The following is a 25,250-nucleotide window of genomic DNA, read 5'->3' on the forward strand; positions in this document are numbered from 1 at the left end:
GGACACAACCCTGCATATCATAATCTAACATATTAGAGATTTCATTTTTTAGCGGTTTGTATATTATTTTTGTTATTGTATGAGTCCCTCCACTGGAATATAAGCTATAGGAGAGCGGGGGACTTTTCTCTGTTCTGTTCGCTGACAAGTCCCCAGCAGCCAGAATGGTGCTGGACACGTACCAGGTGATCCTAAAACATGTGCAGAATGAGTGATGAGGCACGTGTAGCACCCACACCCTCTCAGCACTCACCTCTCTACCCCAAAGGCTGCTCCCTGCACACCTCTGCCCGGGGGAACCCGTCTGGCTGCCGGAGCTCCTCAGCCTCCCAGCGCACCAAGCCCCAGAAGCAGCCCTCCGTCAGTGGCAGGTAACTGAAGTTATCCCGTCAGCTGGGATAATGCCGAGCGAGTTCTACGTTGTCTCCTAGAGTTGCCTACAGGGATGGAGCTCCAGGTGCTATGAGGACCTTGCTTGCTAATGCCTCTTCATACCGGATCCCTTCACTCCCTGACTCACCCCCTTACTGATGTCTCCTGGGATCACCTCCAGAACCGACTGCTTGGGCTCAAATGCTTTCTCAGGGTCTCTGTACGTAGACCCCAAACAAGACAGTAGGCAACTGACTGCCACTGGAAGTTTCTGAGCAAGCAAGTGACATACACTTCAAACTCTGTTTAGTCTCCTTAATCAGGGAGCATCATGCAAAAGACAGACTGGCATAGAGGATGATACCTGCAAGGCGCCCGCCAGGCTGCACTAAGGAACACTTGAACTTGGGCATAGCAGCAGGCATAGGAAGTAGGAAAATAATACGGAGCACATTTCCATTGAAGTTAAACCAAAAGAGAGGGTACTTGCCTTTTATATCTCCGGCTACTGGATCTTCTGGACTTGGAGTAGAAACAGGGAAAATGGGAATTCCTAGAAAAATCGTTTTTAAAAAAATACAGAGAAAGATTAAAGAGACGGTAAAGTAAAATATTAAATCGCATGAACTAGAAAGAAGCCCTTCTAACTTCGTGAAAAGTAGCATGTGGAGCCTAATTTAGAGAAAGACAATACTGCTATATTGAACATGCAACTGAAACCAGAGTGGTCAGACATTCTGATTTGTCTGTTAAACGAACAGAAATGGATATTTTGTGCTCACAATAGCTATGTCTCAGGCTAAGCAGGGACGAGCTTGGTTTTTTTAATGTAAAATTGAGAACAGTTTTTTTTAATCTTTTTTCAAGTTTTTTTTTCCCCATAAAATTTGGTTTATGCCATAAAATTGTTTCAGGTTTCTTTTTGTCACTAAAAAAGCAAGTGCAGTTTCTGCTTAGCCTGTATCTAATAGTTACAGATTCTAAGTGGATTGAGCTTCAATTCAGCGTTAACTGAATACTGCTGCTTAAAAAATTAGTTTCTTTAAATATAAGATGATCATGTAAATCATCCTCCAAACTAGGCTACTGGATGGTGAAAGTGGGAGCTAGTTTAATGATTCCCCTGGGACAGCAGGTGTGAGCCAGGACATAAAATCACCCCATTCACATGTGTCCTGCCCCCATGTCCCTACAACACACGATGCTTTCCCTGCCCCACAAAGCTGGGAATGCAAGAACCAATTCAGGAAGGGGGGGGGGGAGGGGGTTGAGACAGTGTTTCTTTGTCCTAACACAAAAGTGCAGTTTTTACACTTTAGCGGAACAAACAGAACCATGGCTCTTGTTACAATTTGCAGGGCTGCTTTCAGACTCTCCTGTTTCATGTTCTGTGGTGCTTCTACCAGATACCTATTTTCTCTCTCCGAGATGCTGAGACATTCCCTCCGATCACTGCAGTAGGGGAGGTGGGGGCCCACGGTAACCTGGCCGATGGCACAGTGGGCAAGGGGCAACACATCCCCCAGCCACCCAAAACACTGACACACACTATGTGTGTGCACACGGACATCTGGCACCCTTGACACTTCTTCCAAGTTCTTTTGTGAAGAGAAATCACACACACGGATCACTGTTTTCTGACCTCCTGGGATGGCAGTCCCTATGGTACAACCTAACCTAATCATTGGGCACAAACAAGACTCTAAAATGTAGTCATATAAATGTTACGCTCTGAACTTCTGCAAACCCTTTCATGGGAAGACAGCCTATGTGGCCCCGTGTCTGTGGCGCCTCCACCCTGCCCGCCGTGCCCTCGGGTGTGAATGCACCGGCTACGTGCCAGGAACGGACGCCTCTCCACCTGCCGGGGCTACTTACGCAGGCAAAAGGGGAAGTGATAGTATCCAACTGCACACTTCTCACAGTCGTCTCCGCGGAAATTCGGCTTGCAGGTGCAGCGGCCTGAGCCCGGCTCGCAGGCTTCCGCGTGCTCGGGGTTACAGCGACAAGCTAGGAGAGGCGCAGCCGTCAGTGTGCTCAGGAAGGCGGCCCTGTCCCCAGCACCTCTCACGCAGTGTGTACTACTTTCCTGTTGGCCCCTGGTTATTCTTGAAAGGGCACAACCTGTTTTCCACTTCATACCTGCTTAATCGTTTGCATCGACCAAACCCCAGGGACCCTCAGAGATAAGCTTTAAAAGGCATCCACGCTGAGTTATCGAGAATACAGTTTATTACACTGAGCACTGTCCGGCTCATGCATCGGAAGCAAGGTGTGCACAGACTCCAATCAGAGGGGCTGGGGGGGGGTGGGGGCGGTGCTGCAGCCCCTGGTAGGTCTGCTGGGCACAGCCCCCCGCTCCCCCTCCCCCGGGCCACAAGCCAACTGTGAATGTCCACGTGGTGGTCATCATTACCTAGGCGCGATGTGGTCATGAGTGCAGGATGCGCAGACATTGATATATAACATGTGGACAGCACAGCAAGATTGTGCCCATAACCCAAATGTTAGATTCCAGTGACAGGACTTACTGAAGGCAGTTTTGCAACCAACACAACTGTTAGGTTTGCATTCCAGACAGACATACTTGGGGTACAAGAGGCTTGGTAACCCCTCCCTTGGGAGCTTCCCCTGACCTGGCAAGTCCTGACCTTGGACAGCAAAAATACTGTCAGAACACAGCGAAGTACATGCCCCGTGAGGAACTGGGAAGCTGGGGAAACTGTGGGCAGCAAGCATCACCCCAGGCTAGCTTCTTCTGGTGTCCTTTGCTTAACTTGCTTAGGACTGATGCATCCTGTGGATTCTCTATGCTGTCTGTAACATCTTTACAAGACTGCGAGACCACTTCAGTGATGAAGAAAGAACCTAGAACAGTCATGGAGAGCCGAGAATCACTGAGAACAGTGATTCCGGGGAACGGATTCATGATGCATTCACCATGTCCTGGTCTCCTTTGCTAAGGCCTGTTCTTCATGGGCCCAAGAAAAGTGATGGACATACCTTGTGGGATGATGTGGGAGAGGGAGGGAAAACAGGAACACTCCTTGAACAAGGATGAATGCCCAACAGAGAGGCAAATCAGAGTTCACACATTCTTTGGCTTTGATGCCCTCCAGTGTTAATGATATGATGAGTGAATCTGGGGGGACAGTGGGCACAGCGGCCAACTTCAGGCCTGAACTATTTCCAACGGTGACAGCCAGAGAGCATAAAACAGATGACACAAGTAAGGCAAAGTCCATAGTCTGACCTGTGACTGATAATTCCCCAGGGAAAACCCGGGGGCATTCTGCTCTATCATGGATGCAGTATGGCACAGAGCCATCAGACAGACAGGACCTGGATCCTGGAGGTACCAGTTAGTGGTTTTGGCAGCTGGGCCAACATTGTGAACTACTCAGAGCCTTTGGTTTCCCCATATCTAAAAATGAAAATAATAATACAGTGTCCTAAGTTGGTTGTGATAATCACACATCTGTGAAATTACTTCACAATGCCTTGCATACAGCAAGTGCCCAATAAATCACAACTGTTTTAGATAGCATGATCATTATTAAATCCTTGTGAATCCTTGTGAAATCATTACTATGTTGTCCGGATGCTAACGCAGACAAAAATTTGAAATTATTGGAGACCATAGAAACATGTCAAAACGACAGAAAACAGAGGAACTATCATTTGTTAGATGGCTGGTGTGTGACAAGCCCAAAGCTTAGTGTTCCCCAGGTGCTTCTGACAGCATGTCATTACATCTTAGGGAATACGCAGGCACACCTCGTTTTATTTTCTTCATTGTGCTTTGCAGATATTACGGGTTTTTTTTATGAATTGAAGGTTGGTGGCATCCCTGCGACCGTCGAGCAAGCCTATCAGCACACTTTTTCCAACAGCATTTGCTCACTTTGTGTCCCTGTCACATTTTGATAATTCTCACACTATTTCAAACTTTTCACTATCACATTTGGAGCAGAATCAACAATGTGAAGAAAGAGGGAAGGAAGGAAACGACTAGCCCATCAGGGTTTAGCCCAATGAGCGCCCTGAAACACTATAGTACAGACAGTCCAAGACACTCCAAGTCAAAAATGAAACTTACGGATGCAGCCGTGAGGGGCATCAACTGGAACACCATAAGGGCGGTAGAAACCGTTAGCACAGTTTTCACAGTTTATACCAGCTGTGTTATGCTAGAAAGAAATGAAAGAAACTTAGAAAGAAGAGTCCTGGAAAAGTCCATACTTTGTGTTATTCATCCAGTGAAACCATTTCAAAGTCAAAAAACTAAGCGTTGACCTTGAGTCTCCAAGATTTGCCACAGGGCACTGGCTTACAGGTGGCTCTGGATTTTTTTTTCCCCATTGAAAGAGGAAATGAGGGTCAGTTCCATGAACTAGACAGCCCGGGTTTTCCCCTCTACCCCAGAATCTGCTCCATGAAGCACCTGACATTTCAGTGAGAAAAAATTCAAGAGCACTACGCTTCCTAGTTTCAATCAGAAGGAGTGAGTGGATAACAAATCATCCTTAGGTTTAACCCAGGGAATAAAGGGCCATGTGTGTATTTTTATCTTCCCCGATTTTGGAAGAGATCGCACACAAAGATTTTATTTGTGCTTTAGTCCTGAAACCATTCCCAACACTTCTGTTACGTGAATGGGAAATGGGTGCGAGTCTCATGTGCAGAGCTCATTTTAAAGTACAATACTAGGCAGGTTTTTTTATTTCATGGTTAATCCTTGTGATTGTCACAAATCAAATTGCCTGACATGCATCATCAGTTTCCAAGAACTGCACACCATGGATCTAACTCAAGTCTGCCTCTCTTGCTCTTTAACTTGGAAACAATTAGAAGGCCAGTGTTCTCTCAATGCAAAGGAAGGCAATAGGAAGTTAAAATGAAAACACAAATATAACACACTTTGATCCAAAAGGAGTCTACATAGAATCAGAGTGGAGAACAAAGACCCTTTTTTGAATCCTCTCCCCCATTTTAGATGGTTTTATTAATTACAGATTTTTATTTATTACCACTCCTTGTCCTGTGGGCTAAAATCTGAATTCACTTTAACACTGAGGTCTAAAACCGCACTGGCCACTTCTCTGACTTAACATTTGCATGCATAAACATTTGGGCAAATAAGGAACAGCTGTAGTCCACCTCTCTTCGATCAAGTGCCAATTAACCTCTCAACTCTATTGCTTGCCACTGTGACTCATAATAGACAGGACATCAGGTTGACCTTGGCTCCCAATTTTTCCCCATTGAAGAAGGAAAATTTTTCTGAAGTGGGCGGCCCCACCTCTCCCTTCTACCACAAATTTTGGTTAATAAAGCACCTGCCACAGAGAACTTATATTTTTAAGATGCAAAGAACAGCAACAAGTGACCAAAAGAGAGCCACAAATCACTGCGGATGGGATAGTGCCTGTAGTTTGCCTCCAAATCTTGAGTATTCTCTAGGACCCTCACCTTCCCCTGAGGGCAACGACACACCACTTTACCCATGGATACTATCGCCATGGCTGGACCAAGGCCAGATGGAGCCCGAGGACAGTGGTGGCTCCGTATTTCTATATAGGGGCTGCTGGAGAAGCAACCTCACTGGGAGGAACGGGTACCTGAATTTGCATTTGCCTGACACTTCACACAAGATGAGAAAACCTCAAACCAAGGAGTGAGGTGGGCGCTGATGGAATCTCTGCAGGAAATAAGCCTACCCCACCCCACTTACCCCTTCCTTTGGTACCACCTAGAGAGGCTTTCTCCAGAAGGCTCACCTAAAAACCCCAGGCTCTGATCATTGACAATAATCTAATTCCTCCAAGCATAACTTTTCCAAGATGCTTTTCCAAGATGCTTTTCCATCTCTCCCTTTTCCTCTCAATTCCTTGACCACATCTACAACACCGTTGCTGGCTTCCATTTCTGTGAACCTCAAGCACATGGAGACTATTAGGCTACTCATTGGCCACACTCTCCCAGGAAGCCCCCTACCTGATTTTTCTTCCAAAGGCCAACATGATCTGGCCTCTGTGACCTCTCCAAACTGTCTATCCCTGCTCTCTCCTCTCCAGCCACTTGGCCCCCTTTCTCCTCAGGGCCTTTGCCCTGCCATCCCCTCTGCCTGGAATGCCCTCCCCCACACAGATGCCTGACTCATTCTCTGGCTTCTTTTGGGTCTTTACTCCAATACCACATCCTAGGGAACTGGTCACCCTAATTTAAACTTCACATACCCCAAAACCAATACTTAAAATAGTAAACTCAAGAAATAAAAATAAAATCAATAACATATGAGAATGTGGCCATCTTTGACAACTGCTTGCCCTGCAGGATAATGACCTGGCTCTCTTACGGGCTCTCTGATTGGCCACCTGAGCGTCTCCAGGCGCAGCCCAGAGCTGCTGGTGGATATTTCTCATTCTGCCATTACCGGCACTCCTTAGAAAAGGTGGGAGACGGCCAGGTTAGCTGGCACCATGGACTGAATGATGGTGTCCCCCCTCCCCAAAATGCATATGCTGAAGCCTAATCTCCAATATGATGGTATTTGAAGATGAAGCCTTTGGGAGATAATCAGATCACGAGGGTGGAGCCCTGATGATGGGACTGGTGCCCTTAAAAGAAGAGAGATGATCTCTCTCCACCACGTGAGGATACAATGAGAAGGCAGTCATTTGCGAACCAGAAAGTGGGCTCTTACCAGATACTGGATCTGCCAGCACCTTGATCTTAGACTTCCCAGCCTCCAAAACTGTGAGAGGTAACTGTTTATTGTTTAAGCCACTATGCTATGGTACATCTGGGATAGCAGCCTGAACAGCTGGGTTTCTGATGGGCATACCTTGCCATAGGGCATGTGTCTTCTACCAGCACATTCAAACTTCATCTTGAAGCATCACCTTGCAGCTCACCAAGCCAACTGACTCTGCTATGGCAGCAACCCCCTCTTCCCTTCCTAGTTAAGACTCCCCATATCCCTCTATATATGACATAGGATAGGTTACATTTTTTTTCCTCAAATGAAGAGCCAATTGTCCCAACATCATTTATGTAACATCCTCTTTCTCTTCCACTAGAAACGTCAATTTTACTGTAAACCAAATTTAAACATCTACATGAATGTGTATCTAGATTCTCTATTAGAGAACGTTTTGCTATCTTGGGAGATAAATTTCCCTCATAACTCTTCGTCTTTTGTCTATCCTCTCATATTCTTTTATTGATAAGAACTTTAGAATCACTCTGTCAATTTTCATTAAAAAAATCCTATAGGAATTCTGATAACAATTGCACTTAATTTATAGGTTGGTTTTGAAGAAATGGTGTATTTATATATTGAGTCTGGAAACACATGATGCCTCTCCGTATAGGTCTTCTTTTATAAACTCCAATAAGGTTTCATAGATTTGGATGCAGCCCCCACAGTTAATTCTTCTGTTGTTTCTTGGAGTACTTCCAAACCATTCCATCTGTTTGTAGCTATGTTCTCCTGCATGGATGTGTTTCTACTTTGTATCTTTCTGGAATCTCCTGAAATTCCTGGTCTGTTGGTGACACTTTTTCTTACTTTTCATGCTATTGTAGATTCCGGAAGGAGAGGCTATTTTGCTTGTTTACCATCTCTTCTGTCATATTGTGGGGATTTGGTGCAGGAGGGAATGTGGCTGCATGTGCAGTTCTTGGTGCCATCTCTTAGCTGTATGAGGTATACGTACGTGGAGGAGACAATTCGGAAATAGGACAACCAACACATCAAGAACAACAGCTAGGGAGTAAGCTCCAGACTTAGATCATAATTTGGGGAGAATTGATATCTTAATAATATCGAGAATATGTTACAACTTTCCATTTATTTAAGTTTTTCTAAATTTCTCTCAGCAGTGTTTTTTTAGCTTTAGTATAAAAGTCTTGCATGCCTGGGGCACCTGGGTGGCTCAGTCGTTAGGCGTCTGCCTTCGGCTCAGGTCATGATCCCAGGGTCCTGGGATCGAGCCCCGCATCGGGCTCCCTGCTCAGCGGGAAGCCTGCTTCTCCCTCTCCCACTCCCCCTGCTTGTGTTCCCTCTCTCGCTGTGTCTCTCTCTGTCAAATAAATAAAATCTTAAAAAAAAAAAAAAAAAGTCTTGCATGCCTTTTGTTAAATATATTCCTAAGCATTTTATGCTGTTGACATGATTTTATTTTTTTTTAAGATTTTATTTATTTATTTGACACAGAGAGAGACAGAGAGAGAGAGAGAGCACAAGCAGGGGGAATGGCAGGCAGAGAGAGAGGGAGAAACAGACTCCCCGCTGAGCAGGGAGCCCGATGTGGGGCTCGAGCCCAGGACCCTGGGATCATGACCTGAGCCAAAGGCAGACGCTTAACCAACTGAGCCACCCAGGCGCCCCTGACATGATTTTAAATTGTGTTTTTATTCCATTTTCCTATTGATTGCTGCTAGAATATAAAAATACAATTAATTCTTATATATCATCCTGTATCCCACAACCTTACTAAATTCACTTATTAGTTCTAGTAGTTGTTTTGTATATTGTCTAAGATTTTTTACATAAATAGTTATGTCATCTGCAAATACAGGCAGTACTATTTTTTCTTTCCAATAGTAATGCCTTTTATTTCTTTTTGATTAAGGCATGCAACGGTTAGGACCTCCAGGGCACTGTTTAATAGAATTGGTGAAAAGCAAGCATCCTTACCTTATTCCTAATCTTTAGAAGGAAATAGTTTAGTATTTCACGACTAATATTTTGTTAGTTGCATGTTTTTCATAAATGCCATTTATCAGATTGCACAGTTTCACTTCTATTTCTAGTTTGCTAAGAGCTTTTATTGTAAAATGGGAATTGGTTTTGTCTGATGGTATTTCACATGATCCTTCTCTTTTATTCTGTTAATATGATTAATTATGCAGATTGATTTTTTAATTTATTAAGTTTTTATTTTATTTCCAGTATAGTTAACATACAGTGTCCTATTAGTTTCAGGTGTACAATATAGTGATTCAACACTTCCATACATCACCCAGTGCTCATCACAACGTGTGCCCTCCTTAATCCCCATCCCCTATTGTACCCATCTCCCCACTCACGTCACTTCTGCTAAGTATCAGTTTGTTCTCTATAGTTAAGAGTCTGTTTCCTGGTTTGTCTCTCTCTCTTTTTTTCTTCTTTACTCATTTGTTTTGTTTCTTAAATTCCACATGAGTGAAATCATATGATACTTGTCTTTCTCTGACTGACTTATTTCACTTAGCTTAATACCCTCTAGTTCCATTCACCTCATTGCAAATGGCAAGATTTCATTCTTTTTGATGGCCGAGTAATATTCCATTGTGTATATATACCACATCTTCCTTATCCTTTTTTTTTTTTTTTTTTAAAGATTTATTTATTTGACAGAGAGAGATAGCGAGAGAAGGAACACAAGCAGGGGGAGTGGGAGAGGGAGAAGCAGGCTTCCCGCAGCGCAGGGAACCCGATGTGGGGCTCGATCCCAGGACCCCGGGATCATGACCTGAGCCAAAGGCAGACGCTTAACGACTGAGCCACCCAGGCGGCCCCCCACATCTTCCTTATCCTTAATTTGCCTATTGTAATGCTGCTATAAACATCAGGGTCATGTATCTCTTTGAATTAGTGTTTTTGTATTTTGGGGGGGTAAATACCCAGTAGTGAGATTACTGGATTGTAGGGTAGTTCCATTTTTAACTTTTTGAGGAACCTCCATACTGTCTTCCACAGTAGCTGCACCAGTTTGCATTCCCACCAACAATGTAAGAGAGTTCCTTTTTTTCCACATCTTCACCACCTGTTTCTTGTGTTTTTTATTTTAGCCATTCTGACAGGTGTGAGGTAATATTTCATTGTACTTTTGATTTGCATTTCCCTGATGATGAGTGATATTGAGCATGTTTTCATGTGTCTATTGGCCATCTGTAGGTCTGAAATGTCTGTTCATGTCTTCTGCCCATTTTTCAATTGTGTTACTTGTTTTTTCGGTGTTGATGTATTTTGGATACTAACCCTTTATCAGGTATGTCATTTGCAAATAACCTTCTCCCATTCTGCAGGCTGTTTTTAGTTTTGTTGATTATTTCCTTTGCTGTGCAGAAGCTTTTTATTTTCATATACTATGAATATTTTTGCCTTTATTTCCCTTGCCTCAGGAGACACATCTATAAAAATATTGCTACCAGGGGCACCTGTGCCTCAGTTGGTTAAACATCTGACTCTTGATTTCAGTTCAGGTCGTGACCTCAGGGTCACGAGATCAAGCCCCATGTCAGGCTCCATGCTGGGCATGGAGCCTGCTTAAGATTCTCTCTCCCTCTCCCTCTGCTTCTCCCCCCACTTGTATGCTCTCTCTCTCTCTCTCTCTCTCTCACACACACACACACACACACACACACACACACACAAATTGTTGCTATAGTCAACATCAAATAAATTACTACCTGTGCTGTCTTCTAGGGTTTTTATTGGTTTCAGGTCTCACATTTAGGTTTTAATCCACTTTGAGTCTATTTTTGTGTATGGTGTGTAAGTGTCCACTTTCATTCTTTTGCATGTAGCCATCCAGTTTTCCCAACATCATTTGTTAAAGATAAATTCTGTGGTGTTGGTTGTTATTTCTCCTCTCTCATTTGTAATTTTGTAATTTTGTTTATGTGAGTCCTTTTTCTTTTTTTCTTTCTTTCTTTCTCTCTTTTTTTTTTTTTTTGATGAGTCTGGATAGAGGTTTATCAATTTTGATTTTTTTCAAAGAACCAGTTCCTGGTCTCACTGATCTGTTCTATTTGTTTTGTTTGTTTGTTTTAGTTTCTATATCATTTAGTTCTTCTCCAATCTTTATTATTTCATTCCTTCTTCTGGTTTTGGGTTTTGTTTGTTCTTTTTCTAGTTCCATTCAGTATAAGGTTAAGTTGTTTATTTGAAATTTTTCTTGCTTCTTAAAGTAGGCCTCCCTCTTAGGACAGCTTTTGCTGCATCCCAAAGATTTTGGACCTTTGTGTTTTCATTTTCATTTGTTTCTACATAATTTTTATTTATTCTTTGATTTCTTAGTTGACCCATTCATTGTTTAGTAGCATATTATTTAACTTCTATGTATTTGTGCTCTTTCCAGACTTTTGATTTCTAGTTTCATAGTGTTGTGGTCAGAAAAGATGTATGGCATGACTTCAATCTTTTTTAATTTGTTTAGACTTGTTTTGTGGCCTACCATGTGATCTATCTAGAGACTGCTCCACGTGCACTCGAAAAGATTGTATATTCTGCCATTTTAAGATGGAATGTTCTGAATATATCCGTTAAATCAATTTGATCCAGTATGTCATTCCTTGTTGATTTTCTGTTTGGATGATCTGTCCATTGAGGTAAGCAGGGTGGTAAAGTCTCCCCTACTATTATTGTATTATTATCAATTAGTTTCTTAATGTTTGTTATTACCTGTTTTATGTATTTGAGTGCTCCCATGTTGGGTGCATAAATATTTACAATTAGTATACCTTCTTACTGGATTGTCCCTTTATTATTATATAGTGGCCTTCTTTGTCTCTTGTTATAGTCTATTTCTTTAAGTCTATTTTGTCTGATATAAGTATTGCTACCCAGGCTTTCTTTTGACATCTATTTGCATGATAAATGTTTCTCCGTCTCCTCACTTTCAATCTGCAGGTGTCTTTTGATCTGAAATGAGTCTTATGTAGGCAGCATATAGATGGGTCCTGTTTTTTTATCCACTCTGTCACCCTATGTCTTTTGATTGGATCATTAGTCCATTTATATGCAAAGTAATTACTGATAGGTATATATTTGTTGCCATTTTGTTACTTGTTTTGTGGTTATTTCTACAGTTTTTCTCTGATCCTTTTTTCTCTTGCTCTCTTTCATGGTTTGCTGACTTTCTTTAGTGACCTACCTAAATTCCTTTCTCTTTATTCTTTGCATATCTATTACTGGTTTTTAATTTGTCATTACCATTAGGGTTTTTTTTAAGATTTTATTTATTTGAGAGAGAGAGAGATAGCGAGAGCAGGAACACAAGCAGGGGGAGTGGGAGAGGGAGAAGCAGGCTTCCAGCCGAGCAGGGAGCCCAATGCGGGGCTCAATCCCAGGACCCTTGGATCATGACCTGAGCCAAAGGCAGACGCTTAACAACTGAGCCACCCAGGTGTCCCACCATTAGGTTTGTATATAACATCCTTTGCATATAGTAGTCTACATGAAGTTGATGGTCCTTAAATTTGAACCCATTCTTTACTCCTCTCCCACACTTCACATTTTAGATATATGGAATCATATTTTACATCCTTTTATTTTGTGAATCCCTTGACTGATTTTTAAAAATATACTTATTTTTCATATTCTAATTTATGGTCTTTCCTTTCTACTCAAATAGCCTTCTTCAATATTTCTTGTAAGTTATGAACTCCTTTAGTTTTTGTTTGCCTAAGAAACTATCTTTCCTTCTATTCTGAATGATAGCCTTGAGGGCTGCAGATTTATCTCTTTCAGCACTTTGAATATATCATGCCACTTTCTTCTGGCCTGCAAGGTTTCTGCTGAAAAATTCACTGATAGCCTTATGGGATTTCTCTTGTATGTAACTGTCTTCTTTTCTCTTGCTGCTTTTAAAATTCTCTCTTTATCACTATTTTTTTTCCAATTTAATTACTATGTGTCTTGACGTGGACCTCCTTGGGTTGATTTTGTTGGGGGATCTCTGTGTCTCTTGGATCTGGATATCTGTTTCCTTCCCCAGATTTGGTAAGTTTTCAGCTATTGTTTCTTCAGATAAATTTTATGCCCTCTTTTCTATCTCTTCTTCTGGGATCCCTATAATGCAAATGTTATTATGCCTGATGGAGTCACTGAGTTCCCTAAGTCTATTCTGGCTGTTTTGTTTTGTTTTTTTTTAAGATTTTTATTTATTCATTTGACAGAGGGAGACACAGTGAGAGAGGGAACACAAGCAGGGCGAGTGGGAGAGAGAGAAGGAGGCTTCCTGCTGAGCAGGGAGCCCGACGCAGGGCTCGATCCCAGGACCCTGGGATCATGACCTGAGCCGAAGGCAGACGCCCAACAACTGAGCTACCCAGGTGCCCCAAGTCTATTCTCGTTTTGCATAATTCTTGTTTTTCTCATTTGCTCAGCTTGATTAATTTCCATTACTCTGTCTTCCAGGTCATTAATTCATTCCTCTGCTTCCTCTAGCCTGCTATTTGTTCCATGTAGTGTATTTTTAATTTTATTTATTATGTTCTTCATCTCTGATTGGTCCTTTTTTATTTCTTCCATCTCTTTCTTAAGGGTCTCACTAATGTCCTCCACTCTTTTCTCAAGTCCTGTGAGCATCTTCATGATCATTGCTTTAAATTCTCCATCCACCATATTACTTACATCCATTTTGCTTAGGTCTCTTGCTATGGATTTGTCCTGTTCTTTCATTTAGGACATATTTCTCTGTCTCTTCATTTTGTCGAGCTCTGCCTATTTCTGTGTGTTAGGAAAGTCAGCTACTTCTCCTGCACTTGAATTAATGGCCTTATGAGGAAGAGGTTCTGTAGTGCCCTGCAATGCAGTGTCCCCCTTTCACCTGAACCTGGCACTTCATGGGTATCTCCTATGTGTGATACATGCACCCTGCTATTGTGGCTGAGTTGCTTTTTCCTTCAGCCCAGGCATCTGCAGTGGCTCTCTTTGCTCTTTTGGGCAGTGCTTCATCCTAGTGGGTTAGGGGGTCAGTCTGGGGCCACCCTGACCTTGAGTTTAGTCAGGCTAGGCATTTGCCAGAGATGCAGTAGCACCAAACTGCAGGGTGCTTTCCCTGTGTTGTCCCCTGAGAAGCTTTCGTTGGTGGGCAGGGCCTGCAGTCAGAGCAGGTGTCTGCCCTCAGCCAACTGTTGGGGCCTCCATCTGACTGGCATGTGTAGTTATCTTTCCCCCTCTCCAGGGCAAGAGTCACTTTGGAGTGGTGCTGGCCATTGTAGGGGCTTCTTGCATACTGCCAAGCCTACAGCACCATCCTGTATGGGCTCTGGACAAAAGCGTATTGGAGGAGGCGGATCCCCCAAAGCACAGTGTGGGGACAGTGTTAGCAAGCTTTGCATGCCCTGAGAGGGACCCTGCAGCATCAGGACTAAAGCAGCCCATCTGGCTCCATGGAAGCCAAGTGTGGGGTTGGGGGTGTGGGGGTTATAGTGCCAGTAAGCTTTGTGCCCCCCTGTCTTCTACAGGAGGGGCCCAGCAGCGCTGGAACTGAGGCACCATCCAAAGGGGTGGATCCTTGGAAGCACAGAACAGGGTGGGTGTGGCAGCCAGGTGCTGGTGCCAGCAAACCTTGCATCCCCATCTGGTGCAAGAGGGGCCCTGCCAGGCCAGACTGAGGTGGGCTATCCAGAGGGGTGGATTGGTGGAAGCACAGCGAATGGGGGTGGGGCAGCAGTGCTAGCAAGTTAGGTAGCCAGTCCCTCTGGTGCCCATGTGTTTACACTGGGGGGCAAGGGAGAAAAATGGCATCTGCCAATTTCTTCGTTCATGGAGGAGTTCCCCAGTGATTTCTGTCAGCCTCCTGCACAGGCTCTGAGATGAGTAAATCACTCTCCCTCCCATGTGCCCCAGGCTCCTTTCAAACTGCTGTTTCTCTGCTGTATCTCCACAGATGTTTGTTGTGCTGTCTCTTTAAGGGCAGGGATTCGGTTTCCTATTGCCCTTGGCACTCCCAGAACAGAGCCTGCTGATTTTTTTTAAATTCCAGGCTTTAAGCCCTGCTGATTGTAAGAACTCATGAAATCCAGCCCCTCTGGTTTTCAAAGCCAAACGTTAAAGGGGATTCAGGTGTCCCTATGCCCCTCCCCCAACCGATAGTCCTGTGAGTCCATTTAGCTCCCTATCTCTGCCCTTCCTACCCTTTTGAGTGTGACCTCTTCTCTACACTGAGTTGTGGAGTTTATTCTGCCAGTCTTCAGGTTGTTTTCTGAGTTATTTACACTGTTGTGAGTGTTCTCTAGTTATATCCGTGGGTTGAGGTGAGGCTAGGGTCCTCCTACTCCACCATTTTCCTCAGCCTGCAGATTGATTTTTGAATGTTCAATCAACCTTGCTTTCCTGGGATAAACCTTACTCATCTTAATATACTATATTGCTGAAGATCTGAGTTTCCATCTGGTATCATTTCTCTATAACCTGAAGAATTCCCTTTACCATTTCTGATAGTGCTAATCTCTCAAGTAACAAATTCTTTCAGTTTTATTTTATCAGAAATATTTGCCCTTTTGCTTTTCTTGTTGAAGGACATTTTTGCTAAATATAGAAATCTTGGTTAACAGTTCCTTCTTTTTTTGGTTAGCACATTTAAGGTATTTTCCACTGTCTTGTGGCCTCCACATTTCTAATAAGAACTTCACAGTCATTGTTATGTGTTGTTTTTCTCTACTTTCAAGATTTTCACTTTTTCTTTGGTTTTCAGCAGTTTGACTCTGCTAGGCCCAGGAGTGGTTTTCCTTGTATTTATCTGGCTTGGGAGTCACTAAGTTTCTTGAATCCTAATCTACTGAAAAATTTGAGAAATTTCTTGCCATTCCTTGCTACCATCACCACTGCTGATGCTGCTTCTGCTTCTTCTTCTCCTGCTCCTCCTCCTCTCTTTCTTCCTTTTCTTCCTTTTTTGCTACATTCTCTCTCCTCTCTTCTGGGACTCCAATTACATGTATGTTAGATCTGATATTGTCCCACAAGTCTGCAAGTTTCTGTTAATTAATTTTTTTAAAAAATCTTTTTCTTTCTTTTCTTAAGACTGGATAATTTCTATTGATATATCTTCAAATTTACTGAATCTTTCTTCTATTACCTCCATTCTGATATTAGCCCCATCCATAATCTAACATATTCTATGTTTTAGTTCTAGAATTTTCATTAAGTTCCTTTTATAGTTTCTAGTTCTCTCCTGATACTTCTTATCTTTTCATTCATTGTGAACATATTTTTATATATATTCTTAAGCAAAGTTATAATAGCAGCTCTAAAATCTTTAACTGCTCATTTCAACATCTGGATCATTTCAGGATTGTCTCTATTGATTATTTTTTTTCCTGAGAATGGGTCACAATTTTTGGTTCTTCAAGTGTCAAAAAATTTTGGCTTGTATCCTGGACATAATAAATATTATGTTGTAGAGACTCTGGGTTATGTAATATTTCTCTAAAGAATAACAAATTTGTTTTGTTTTGTGACATAATTAACTTGACTTTTCCCAAACTGAAAACTGTAACTCTTTGTGTGCTAATTCAAATCTCAAATAAATTATTTTACTCTTAGCTGAAAGCCTTTCTGTGCATAGATGGCTCAGGAGTCAGTGAGAAACTTGGGATGATTCTATACCAGAATCAGAGATTCTTTTCTCTCTTGATTTCTTTTTTCCTGGACTCCCCAGTCACTTTCCAAAAATTGTGGTTGTTCCATCCAAGGTCTGCACTCTTCTACTTCAGGGCAGAAGGACTCTAGATTTTCTAGAGGAATTTTAGCTACACCACAAGGCACCAACTTTGATCTGTCCTCTGGCTAAATGTCAAAAATATATGTAGCTCACCCTATACTGATCCTTTTTGCCAAGCAGCAGCTTCCCTCCAGTACCTTCCTGCTCATATGTACTCCCCAGTGCCTTCAGATCATTGGTTGGGGGAAAAGGGACTTCCTGGTTTTTTGTTTTTTTATTTTGTCTATAGTCTATAATTATTATCTGTGGAAAGTTTGGGTCCTGTTGGAGGTACTAAACCATAACAGAGGCAGAATTCTCTACTTGTTCATGGATTATGAATATAATATAAAAGTTAATTATGCAGAGATATACACTTACAATGACTAAAATGGTAGATTTTATGTTATGTAGATTTCACCACAATAAAAAAATTTAAGTTACTTATGCTAAGTATCTAACTTAAACAAGGCATTTTAAGTTTAAGTTGGAAAAAAATGCAATGAACCTAAGCAAATTTCAATAATTTCTTATGCAAAAGAAAAATGCTTTCACAGAGCCACTATGAAAAAAAGGACTATATTGATGGTTTTCTGGAACAGCAAGGTACAAAACAGAATATCTCTGAGAGAAGGAAGAGGAAGAACAAGGTGTTTTAAAGACATATGGAAGTGGCATATTCCTTCATCTGGAGAAAGGATTCTACCTACTCATCCCAGTCCAGTGCTTCTGCAACTTTAAGGTGCCTATGAATCACCCGAGGGTCTTATAGAGCACAGTCTTAAAAAGATCCTGGGATCTTTCATTTGTGCATAAAATCTATCATTTGTAAGAAACTTATGACTTATATTTTACTTGTAGTTAATTACCTGCATTGACAATGATACAAAATGGAGTGGGAGAAAGGTGGAGGATGGTGGGTCCCTAAGGAGTTGTGGCCCTGGTTCCATATAAATGGGCATCTCATGAAAAGAGTACCTTTTTAAAGGCAACATTAACAAAACATCACTTTAAAAGCACACAACACAAAGTGATAATATGGACCAAATTTATGAACATTATATCTTCCTCTACCATACATTCCTCTTGGCTAATTTCTAGTGAACCCAACTGTCCTACAGAAGGGATGAAAAATCAGTGTTTCTTATTAAGTGTCAATGGCAGACTTCATTAATTGATCATGATGTACTTCCTCATGGAGTCTAGATTCAGAATCTGTCTGAAAACAGGATTTAGGATCAGCACAGAAGTTGACACCTATTTGCCCTACTATCTTAGACCCTTCCTACCACAAGATGGATAGCATCCATGGTGACAGCCAGCAATTCTCCTCCCTATTTAGGCAAAGACCTAAATGAAGAATCTAATCAATAAAATTTGGACAAACATGTCTCAGTCCATTTTCCGTACAACCCCGAAATTATATCCAGCTAACAAAGACTTTTGTGTACAAAAGTAGAGAAATGTTTACAGAAAATACTTTCAATTGCATATCACTTTATTGATACCTCTCTGGGAGCCTGGTTTAATGAATGCTCCTTTCCTACAGTGACATATGAAAGGATTTGACCTAAATTTTGACTCACCTGACAATTAATGCAGACTCCTCCACCTGCATAGATGCCGTGGATATTCAAGCTGGCCTGCTGCCTCTCAACATCTGGATCATAGTAACAGTCGAGGGCGTGACCATGGCAGTTGCATGCTGAAAAAGGCATTCTAAGTTAGTATTCCATCATTACTATGAGACATTTCGTAAATTCCCCTAGATAGTATTACCACTCATTGCACCACTTTATTAAGTCTATTCTGGAACACCATATTCTCAGTGGAAACTTTTAGGGATTTTTTACACAAAGACTCACCTATAACAATATACAATTAACACCTTCTTTCATTTGGTATTAAATGGGAGAGGCTTCCCTCTCTCTCTTTCTCTCTCTCTCTCTATATATACATATATATACGTATATATATATATATACGTATATATATACAACAAATTAAGATAAACCAAAATGCCAATTAGGCTTCATGCACAATGCGAATATACTTCTACCGCTATTACTACTATTACCAAGAATAATTGAGCTCTTGGTACACTGTGAAAATGTTTTACGTGCATTATTTCATTTAATCTATGCAACAAGTCTCTAACATAGATACTATTATCCCCAGAGCCCAGATGGGGAGGCTGAGAATGAGGCTTTGAGAGGTTAAAGCATGTCTCCAATAAGAGAGGCAGAATCCTGACTTGTATTTGACTCCAAAACCTATTCTTTCAGCCAATATTCTAAGTTTCTCATCTCAGCACTATTTACAGTAGCAATAAACTGGAAATAATCTTAATGTCTAATTCTAGGGAAATGGTAAATAAACAACAGCATCTTTGCTTGACTGTCAGTTCTATGAAGGCAGGGACACCTTGTGTTTTGTTTGCAGTAGAACCCAGTCTGCAGCATATAGTGAATACTCAGCAAACACTTGCTGGATACGCCTGACTCCCCAGAATGACAACACTGTGGGCCATCAAGAAGGATGTTGAAGGGTTCTTAATAAAATGGGAAAATATCTAAAAGTATAAAGTGAAAAAGAGCTGGACATAAAATTATATAAATAATTGTATAAGTAATTACATAAATAATCTAATATATATTAAATAATATTAAAGTATGCATGAAGAAAACACTAAAATACCTAACAAAATGTTAATAGTGGTTCTCTTTGGGTAACAAAATAATCAGTGATTCGGTTTTTTTTATAATGTCCAAGTTATCTACAAGTAATGTATAATACTTCTAAAATTTAAGAACAAAATTTGAAAGCCATCTAGGATTTTCATCATTGCCAAGATGGAGAAGATCTAACATGAGTAAAATTCTTACTCTCTTTTAGAGAGAATATATATTCATTGCATTCCATGTAGATCAAATTTTCCAGGTCTTTCTAGTAATTTGTATGTTTTAATCAAGTTTCCAGATAAATCCATTAGGGAAGAAGAGTGAGTTAGAATTTCAAGTTGCCCTGTTTGTAACAGGCTGAGCACCTTCTTATTTTCATTTCTCCAGTGGTGCCATGATTTAAAAAATTCAAGGCATTTATATTAACTAAATCAGTTATTTCTCAAGAAATCCATTCATTTTGAATTGCACTAATTCAAATGGAATTGAGAAAGCACCTAACGAATGGATCTTAACTGGTCCGATTTCCATATGCTATTTTTTTTGTAATTTGTAATCACTTTGACAAGTTTACAAAGCTTAAACTCTTATGAAAGGAAATTTTTAAAATTTTCCTATGTGCTGGAGTTAAGCATGTCGTTCACTGAAAGGTTCCATTAACCTGGAAAACTAACCAAATTGCTAATGTTGGAGTTCATGTGATAACACTCATTCAATCAAAATAGCCTAAACCGGTACTCGAAAGCACTGGAAGAAACAATTCCTGATTATTACCTTTCCTTCTTTCTGGTCCCATTGTCCAGGGAGAGGGATGAGGACGTCACTGAGAAGGAACCTGTTAGCTATGACTATAAAGTGAGAACGGCCAACCAGCTAACACCCCTGGACACCCGGACAGCCCTGGACCTAGAGATGCTGCTTGGGCAGCATCAACATGTCACAACAGTGTTAGGAACTTTCAAAGTGCCCTCAGAACTCCTCAGGAAAAATCCTTTTGAGTGTTTGCTAGTCATAGAAATCATATCAGTCTTATCTCTTAGTTACAAAAACCATTTGGCCAAAAACTATAAAGTACAGATTCTTTCTTACCCACTTAGTTCATCAAACCTGAATCCAAATACCTTTTGGTCGTTTAAAAAAAGCAAATCCCTCTCCAAATGCTAAAAACATTCAAAAAAATCAATAAATAAATAAAATAAAATAAAAATATTTAGGAAAAAATAGGCCACAGTCTCCAAAGCCAATAACTAAAACTTACAAAAGTGTTTTCAGCAACTGGAATAAATGTGTGGCTTCCTAAGATCAGTTTACAAGGGAATCTTCAGTTGGATGTCTGAGGGCTTATTTGTTAAAAATAACAGTTTTCTTACTTTATATTACACCATAATTAAAAGCAGCCTCTCATCTTTGTTCCTTCCTTCTCTGGTCCCCTCCACCCTGCAGCCGCCCTGATCCTACTGCAGTATTCCCACCCCCACCCTCCGGTCATTGCTTCCAGCTCTCTGTTCAGACACCAATCTCAAAACCTTCTCCCGACCTCCGTCCTCGCAAGAGTTAGGATTCCGATCCAGTATCACATCCTAAGAAATGGTAAGGGTTTACAGTTTAATAGTGGCTACATGATATTTTAGACTACTAAAAAGAGAGGCCAGCATTAAGTGAATGCTTAATACATATTAGCAATTATTACTAGCTATTATTTTTTGTTCTCCTGTTTATATCTGAATTTAGAATGGGGCACTTTTACCTTCAGGCTGTGAGTTTTTCATTACAATAGACAGACCTGAGTCCCTAAGACTGACACAACCCCACCCTCTTCAGAAGCACAGGGAAAATCTAGCATCAGGGAGACATGGGGTGAAAGCATGGGCGGGGCCTCGCTCCCTGGCACACACACACACACACACACACACACACCCGCCGCGCTCACCTTCACACTCATTGCTCTGCTCCCACGTGGCGGGTCGCCAGCGCCTCTGGTTGTATCCGGCACAACAGTGATCACACGTCCTCCCACAGGTGTGGTGCTGGCATTCACACCGGAACCTGGGCATGGGACCAAGCACATCTCAGTTATTCAAAAGTTTTGATTAAGATCAGTTGTTCCTGTATGAGAAACTGACAGTCATGGTGCTTACCCAAGGCACCATTCATGGACTAATTATGAGAACAAAGCACTTTGCATATATCATTAGTTCAAATCTGCTTACTGTCTCTACTTTGTAGATGGTGACACTGAGATTCTGAGATACTAAAACACTTGCCAAAGGTCAAGTGATGATAAATGGAGAGCCAGACTTCAAACCTAAGTTTGTCTTGACTCCAAAGTTCCAGCTTTCTTCTCTACCACCTTCCAGAACAGGAAATGGACACAGGAGCAAGTGTTGAGTTTACTGGGAGGTGTTGAGTATCACATCTTGAGGAAGATCTGGAGCAGTCCCGTGAGAAAGGTCTGCTCAGGTCTCGTTGCTCTCAGCCTGGGGTCATGCACAGAGATTCACCAAACCCAAGAGCCAGTTCCTAACAAGTTCTCAGAGGACCCTGCTCCAGAAGGCTGCCCCAGCTCTAACAAACAGCTCCTTGCAAGGCCAAAAACAGATTACTCAGCAAGGCATAGGGGTAACAATCTAAAAATCTACCTTCAAAGAATTATACATCTGCACTAAAACCATTCCAGGGTAAAATGAAATTGTTGCCACGGCACTGGATTAGAACTCCTGAGCTCTTAATTCTCACTCCTCTGTGCTTAAAAGAGGATTCAAAACAGTTGTCTAAGGCTGTGCCTGTGGGGATTCGCTCAACTCTTCGGAGGGGGCGGTGGGGGGCGGCATATATTCAGTTACATCCCGGAGGGAAGGTACCATCCCTCTCCCAGCTCAGCTGCCTGTTACAGCAAAAGGACACAGATTTTCCTGAGAGCACAGAACAGCTGGTATCCAAATGGACTTTTGTCAGAGAGACAATTTCACCTCATTGCCAATAAAGTATATGCATAAGCTGAACTGAAAGAATTATTTAGGGAATATTGCTTGAAGAACATATAGTCCAGCTACTCTCATAGAAAGATTAAAATTGAAAGCATAAAAAAAGATGGGTACTAGTCTGAATTATATTGGTATCACCCACAAATAATTGCTTTTTCTGATTCTTTCTCAGCCTAGGCTGCTGGTTGTTGATATAGAAAACTCATCCTTGCCTCTGCTGTAAGGATGTTATTGAAGAGGTTCCTGACTAGAGAATCCTCTTCGTGATGATCACCCCACACTACTCCCAGAGAAATTTCTTATCTGATCCTAGTGTCAATAGTCATGCTTCTCCTAAACAACTGATCACTTCTTAGATTATGATCATAGTGAGAAACTAGGCAGTTTCCCTTTTGAGCTGACTGCTAGGAAGCTCAGAATTAAATGTGTGATCCTCCCACATTTCCATGAACCAAGTCATAGTGGTAGAAATGCTTAATTCAAGCCCTCTTCTGCCTCTTCATGGGTTCTACTTGATTAACAACTAAATTTTCTGATTGCCAGGCTTTGCATCGCCTTAAATATGTTATAAGATTTTTTCCTTTGACCTTAGCCTAACAACTTCTTGCTAGACGTGTCTCCAAAGGCAAGAGAAACAAAAGCAAAAATGAACTATTGGGACCTCGTCAAAATAAAAAGATTTTGCACAGCAAAGGAAACAGTCAGCAAAACTAAAAAGCAATCTACAGAATGGGAGAAGATATTTGCAAATATCTTATCAGATAAAGGGCTAGTATCCAAAACCTATAAAGAATTTATCAAACTCAACACCCCAAAAAACAAAAAATCCAGTTATGAAATGGGCAGAAGACATGAACAGACATTTCTCCAAAGAAGACGTACAAATGGCCGACACACGAAAAAATACTCAGTATCATTTGGCATCAGGGAAATACATATCAAAAGCACAATGAGATACCACCTCACACTAGTCAGAATGGCTAAAATTAACAAGTCAGGAAACAACGGATGTTGGTGAGGCTGCGGAGAAAGGGGAACCCTCCTACACTGTTGGTGGGAATGCAAGCTGGTGCAGCCACTCTGGAAACCAGTATGGAGGTTCCTCAAAAAGTTGAAAATAGAGCTACCCTACGATCCAGCACTTGCACTACTGGGTATTTATCCAAAGGATATGAACATAGTGAATCAAAGGGGCACATGCACCCCAATGTTTATAGCAGCAATGTCGACAATAGCCTAAATATGGAAAGAGCCCAGATGTCCATCGACAGATGAATGGATAAAGAAGATGTGGTATATATACACAATGGAATATTATGCAGCCATCAAAAAGAATGAAATCTTGCCATTTGCAATGAGGTGGATGGAACTAGAGGGTATTATGCGGAGCTAAATAAGTCAGTCAGAGAAAGACAAATACCATATGATTTCACTCATATGTGGAATTTAAGAAACAAAACAGATGAACAGGGGAAGGGAAGGAAAAATAAAATAAGATGAAAATTGGGAGGGAGGCAAACCATAAGAAAGGGTGAACTCTAGAAAACAAACTGAGGGTTGCTGGAGCAGAGAGGGGTAGGGGGTGAGATAACTGGGTGATGGGCATTAAGGAGGGCACTTGATGTAATGACCACTGGGTGTTATATGCAACTGATGAATCACTAAATTCTACCTCTGAAACTAATTTAAAAAACATTTTTAAAAGATTTTTTTCCTATTTGTGGGTGTGGATTTCCTCAGCATTTGCATGAATATGCCTGTTGGGCAGAAGCAAACCAGCAAGCAGTGGGAGGCAAGGCTGTTGTGTTGGTGTAAACTGAGGCTAGGGGAAACAGTTTGTCTACTCACCTTGGTTTCTCACTCTGTACCACCCAGTATAGAACCCTTCCAGGTCTGCCAAGGTCAACAGGGCTTGGCAGCCCTTCCAAGCAGGAAGCTCAGACCTTCTCCAAGGATTTCAACTCCTCTCCCATGTGGTGCCATTTTGTCTCAGGCTAAGGGATATTAGACCGACCTCTTTTCTCCCCTCTCTCTCCAATTCAGGACTTCTCTGGTCTGACTTCCAATGTCTTAGGTCCCTACCCTCCAGGAGGCAATGGATTAATCATTAATAAACTAGTGCTTGCCAGTCAAAGGCTAGTCAGTGGATGGATTCGCGTTGCCGTCTCAGCACCGCCTGATCTCTGAAGCAGGGCTGACGGCATTAGGGATTGCTGCTGCTCAGGGACAGGGCTCTACGCTACCTAAGCTGGTAGCTGCCACCTGTGCCTGAGCATGAAGCCTAATGATGTACAAACCTCATCTGATTAAAAATAAAACATCTCTGGTAAATGTTGCTCATGGGGAATCATAGACTCTAAACAGAACATTGAGAGAAAATTACTGCTGTATCTCGCATCCAGTCATTTCCAGCCACAACAGCATCCCTCTTGTGTTGATGACATGAGTGTGCACAGTTGCTGAACACTTACTAGTTAATATCCACACATCTTATTGTATGTAAAACAGACCTCAATAAAAACCAAAAATGGGTACACCCATGTTCATAGCAGCATCCTTCACTATAACCGAAAGGTGGCAGTAACCTAAAAGTCCATCAACAGATGAATGGATAAGCAAAATATGGTATATACATAACAAAATATTCTTCAGCCTTAAAAAAGAAGGAGATTCTGACACATGCTACAACACAGATGAACCTTGAGAACATTATGTTAAGTGAAAGAAACCAG

General features: G+C 41.6%; 1 protein-coding gene across 1 annotated transcript in view; it reads right to left on the bottom strand.

The window, feature by feature from the left end:
* The window catches only part of LAMA3 (laminin subunit alpha 3), a 256,665-nt gene that overhangs the window by 166,852 nt on the left and 64,563 nt on the right, over positions 1–25,250 (bottom strand). Inside the window, exons 7-11 of the mRNA XM_078060502.1 lie at positions 21,465–21,580; positions 18,440–18,558; positions 4,472–4,562; positions 2,251–2,382; positions 859–925 (exon numbers count right to left, since the gene is read on the bottom strand). Coding sequence (XP_077916628.1) covers positions 859–925; positions 2,251–2,382; positions 4,472–4,562; positions 18,440–18,558; positions 21,465–21,580 — 525 coding nt within the window. The remainder of the gene's footprint in view (positions 1–858; positions 926–2,250; positions 2,383–4,471; positions 4,563–18,439; positions 18,559–21,464; positions 21,581–25,250) is intronic.

Source organism: Halichoerus grypus, chromosome 13 (assembly GCF_964656455.1).
Source record: "Halichoerus grypus chromosome 13, mHalGry1.hap1.1, whole genome shotgun sequence".
NCBI classification, from domain to species: domain Eukaryota; kingdom Metazoa; phylum Chordata; class Mammalia; order Carnivora; family Phocidae; genus Halichoerus; species Halichoerus grypus.